This window comes from Rhagoletis pomonella, unplaced genomic scaffold (assembly GCF_013731165.1).
Source record: "Rhagoletis pomonella isolate Grant_MI unplaced genomic scaffold, Rhpom_1.0 Rhpom_scaffold_00002, whole genome shotgun sequence".
NCBI lineage: Eukaryota > Metazoa > Arthropoda > Insecta > Diptera > Tephritidae > Rhagoletis > Rhagoletis pomonella.
The window spans coordinates 96,663,424-96,667,186 of NW_023458556.1; the positions used below are offsets into that span (position 1 = coordinate 96,663,424).

Sequence of the window (3,763 nt, forward strand, 5' to 3'; positions counted from 1 at the left end):
GAATACAGTAAATCAATTTTAGTTTCAGTTGTATTTGTAATTCTTGTGTTAAACTCTACTTTTTGGGACATTCCCATTACAGAAAATATCTCGGACAGTTTAGTACTATATGTAGAAGTGTAGTTCATATTTATATTAAAATCTCCCACTACTATATTATGGTTGCTTTTATCATATTTAGTAAGTAATATTTCTGTTAAATAATCCAAAAAATCTGCATCACTTGTGCTAGGCGAGTGATAAAGCACGCCAATTTGAAATTTTGTATCGACCTTTTTCATTTTTATTATTATGCACCATATATTTCGATTAACACTTGCATTATAAATTATATTGAAGTCAATTGTGCTATGCACATATATTATCACTCCTCCAGTGTGTCTGCTGTGTGAGTCACATCGAACCATTTTGTATGTTGCTATATCTAATTCACTATCTTCCACATTTTCCGTCGTACACGTCTCAGAGCATAGTATAATACTCGGCTTGTGTGCTGCCGCCAACACTTCTAATTCACCTTTGTTAGATATTATGCTGTTCACGTTTAGATATATGCAATTTAGAATGTTGTTTGTGTGCAGATTTTCCCTTCGTTTTCTTCCCCTTATCTCCGTTGGTTTTGCCTGTAACCTGCACATTTGTTGCTAATATCCTAGCCTTTGCTTTTTAGCATTTAAATGCTTCAAGTAGACCGGACATTGCCTACTCTTGCACTGATGATTGATATCTAGCCCTAGTTTGAGCTTTTCATTTGACTTTATACAGTTTATGCACTTGTTTATCGGTGGATTAACACATCCGGTGGATTTGTGGTTTCCCAAGCATTTGGCGCACACTTCATCGTCCTTGCACTCAGCAGCTTTGTGGTTGTACCCTTTACATTTAAAGCACGTTGTCACATCAACACCATCATAGACTTTACATCTTTCCCAACCTATATTCAGTTTATCACATTTCAGAGTGTTATTAAAACTTTCTTCATCCACCTCTATTATTGCATTATAATAACTATTATTTTTATTTTTCACATTATACTGCCTAATAATTTTAACTTCACCCTTTTCTAGACATTGGTTTTGCTTCTTTAAACACTCGATTAGTTCGTCATTACACTTTTCAAGGCTCATGCCTGTTATAAACAATTTTGGTTTATAATCTCGCGGAATCTTTATTTCGTATCCATCACTAATATTCGTATCCATAATTTCTTTGATTTTGTCTCTTTCATCCACATTAACACTCTCAATTATCATAACACCATTTTGACCAGTCTTAATGTCTGTAATTTTCAGCTCGTTAGGGTTAATTTTATTATTTAAATCCTGCTTTGTTTTTTCACTCGTTTGTTTGGTTCTTGGTTTCACAACAATAGGCGCACGTTTCTTAAATTCCGGCACGTCTCTACCAGCATTTTTATTCATATTTGTTTTCACCATATTTGCAAATGACGTTTGTTGTTGTGTTGCACTATCTTTTATTTCTTTCCCCAATGTTTTTATTTCCCCGCATAGCTTTTCATTTTCCTTCCCAGCTACATCAGCTGTGTTTTTCATTTGTTCCACTACCTCTCGCACTTTCTTTATTTCTGCTGCATTTCTTACATACATTTCCTGGTGCATTTTTAGGGTCGCTAATCGTTCATTATATTTCACCTCCATCGCATTCATTAACTCTCTCAATTCCCGCTGGTTCGTATTCAATGCTTCTTCAAATTCATTTTTGTACTCCTTCAAATACATACTGTTCTTGTTTACACTTTCTTGCATGTCTCGCACTACCATATCAACATTTTGTATATATGTAATGCACTCATCACAAATAAATTTCAACATTGGGTGCGTTCCTATTACCCCATACTGGAAGTTATCTAAGCCAGAGCATCTTGGTGCAGTGTGATATGCCTTCCCACACACACCCATACATCTGACACCTGTTTCCCCTCTTATTGGGACTTTACACTTCACACACTTGTCGTTATCTGACATTATGTCTTCACTTTTCGCACTGTGTTTTTATTTTTCGCGGTAAACACGTATGCATATGTATGTATGCGTCTCTATTCGCCAGGCGACGATAATATGTAGTTGGTTTCTTTATAGGTCGCTTTTTTGCCATGAATTGCCATATTATAAGGCACTGTCAAATCGCAGAAATTGATGAACAGTCGCCTCTTTACGTGTTTACGCAAAAATGCCCTCCTGCCGGGCAGCAGGTGACAGGGGGTATGTATATGTTAAATATTTCGAGCTCGACATCGCCTGACCGGATAGCGATGCCCTGACATTCTAGGGTGGTATCCCTGCGGTCGATGTCTGCTTCGATAAGACGATACTGCACGGTGTGGTGCGTGATGAACGCTAAGCCACCACCATTATCTCGCTCGCGATCTCGACGGTGCACGTTGTACCCGGCGCAATTCAACAGAGTTGAATTGCTGTGCAACTTCGTCTCTTGGACCGCAGCTATTAATATACCATGCCGACACATGAAGACGGTTATCTCCTCAATCTTGCTCTGTAGCCCGTTACAGTTGAATTGGAGGAGCTTCATGTGGTTCGGGAGACGTGTCGTGATGTGGGGTGTGAGTGAGGTGTATGTTCTTGCCGCCGTTGGCTGTGTGTGCTGCTGAGGTGATTGCCGCCCTGTGGTGGTGGTGGGGGGGCGTCGCAATTGACGTCTGCGACCGAGCAGCGCAACACGGGCCCTCGAAGTTCCCCGTCCAATCTCGCGTGGTACGCAGACCTGAACATGCCCTAAAGTGGCACCAGCCAAGGCAGGTGTTGCACTTGACTGATGTCACATTACGGAATATTCTGGTCTGACATACCGTGCAGATTGTAGGGGGAACCAGGAGTTGTTGGCGGCGGCGTGTGGGTGGTGGTGCGGTTGTGTGTGTTATGTGGTCTGTGGTGGCTGTGGTGCGGTCTGTGCTGTTATTATGTTGTGTTGTGGCGACTGTGTGTGGTTGCTGTGTGAGTGTGTGGGGCTGCACGGGCGGACTATGGTTTGCCGTGGAGGCTGCTCTGTTTGAGCAACAGGGGGCCACGTACGACGTGGTCCACTGTCTGTGTGTCCGTAGTCCCGAGCAGACCCTGAGGTGACTCCACCCCTCGCAGGCATTACACTTGACTGAGGTGGAGTTGTGGTGTAATCGTCTTCGGCATACACAGCAGGTGTATATTTCTGGCCCAGGGTTTGACTCGATGCCAGCCCTGAGTAGGAGAATGCGTAGTGAATGTTGCCCTATGGACGGACAACTTCTGAGATACTTCGCCGACCTAAACGGGGTTAGATCGCCGAAACAACAGCCCTTGGTCGGGTGAAACCCGAGTCATTCCGGTACGTAGAACCGGCTGTCGTGGGAATGAGTCCTATTAGTATCTTGCCTGTCTGTCTAAAGTACTTGAGTCTTTTATGTCTGAACAAATATATGTCCATCTTGACAAAATCAGGTTATTGTCCCCGTTCCAGTCCGGATTTAGAGCTAGACACAGTTGTTCCACGGCTATGATTCAAATACCGTCTTCATCAGGAGCCTTGTCGCCTACAAAAATCTTCATCTTGGCCATGCGGATGCCAAAGCGACTTCTGGTGTCCGCCTTTGACAGAGCCTCAATAGATTATTCGCAAATGCCCAAGAGAAGAGGTCTGCTGGTTTTATTTGGCTGCTCAACTTTTATAAGCTGCCAGTCTGCTATACACGGTATGTGTTTGTTGCGAGCTTTAGGCACCTCAGAAGTTTCTCGCCTGGTTCCTCCATGGG

The 3,763-nt window shown here is 42.8% G+C and overlaps 1 protein-coding gene across 1 annotated transcript; it reads right to left on the reverse strand.

Annotated features, from left to right (window-relative positions):
- Positions 1-644: 644 nt before the first annotated feature.
- On the reverse strand, positions 645-1,739 carry LOC118756219. The gene has a single exon (XM_036490996.1). It carries the CDS (start codon positions 1,737-1,739, stop codon positions 645-647), a length of 1,095 nt encoding a protein of 364 aa, XP_036346889.1.
- Between the last annotated feature and the right edge of the window lie 2,024 nt (positions 1,740-3,763).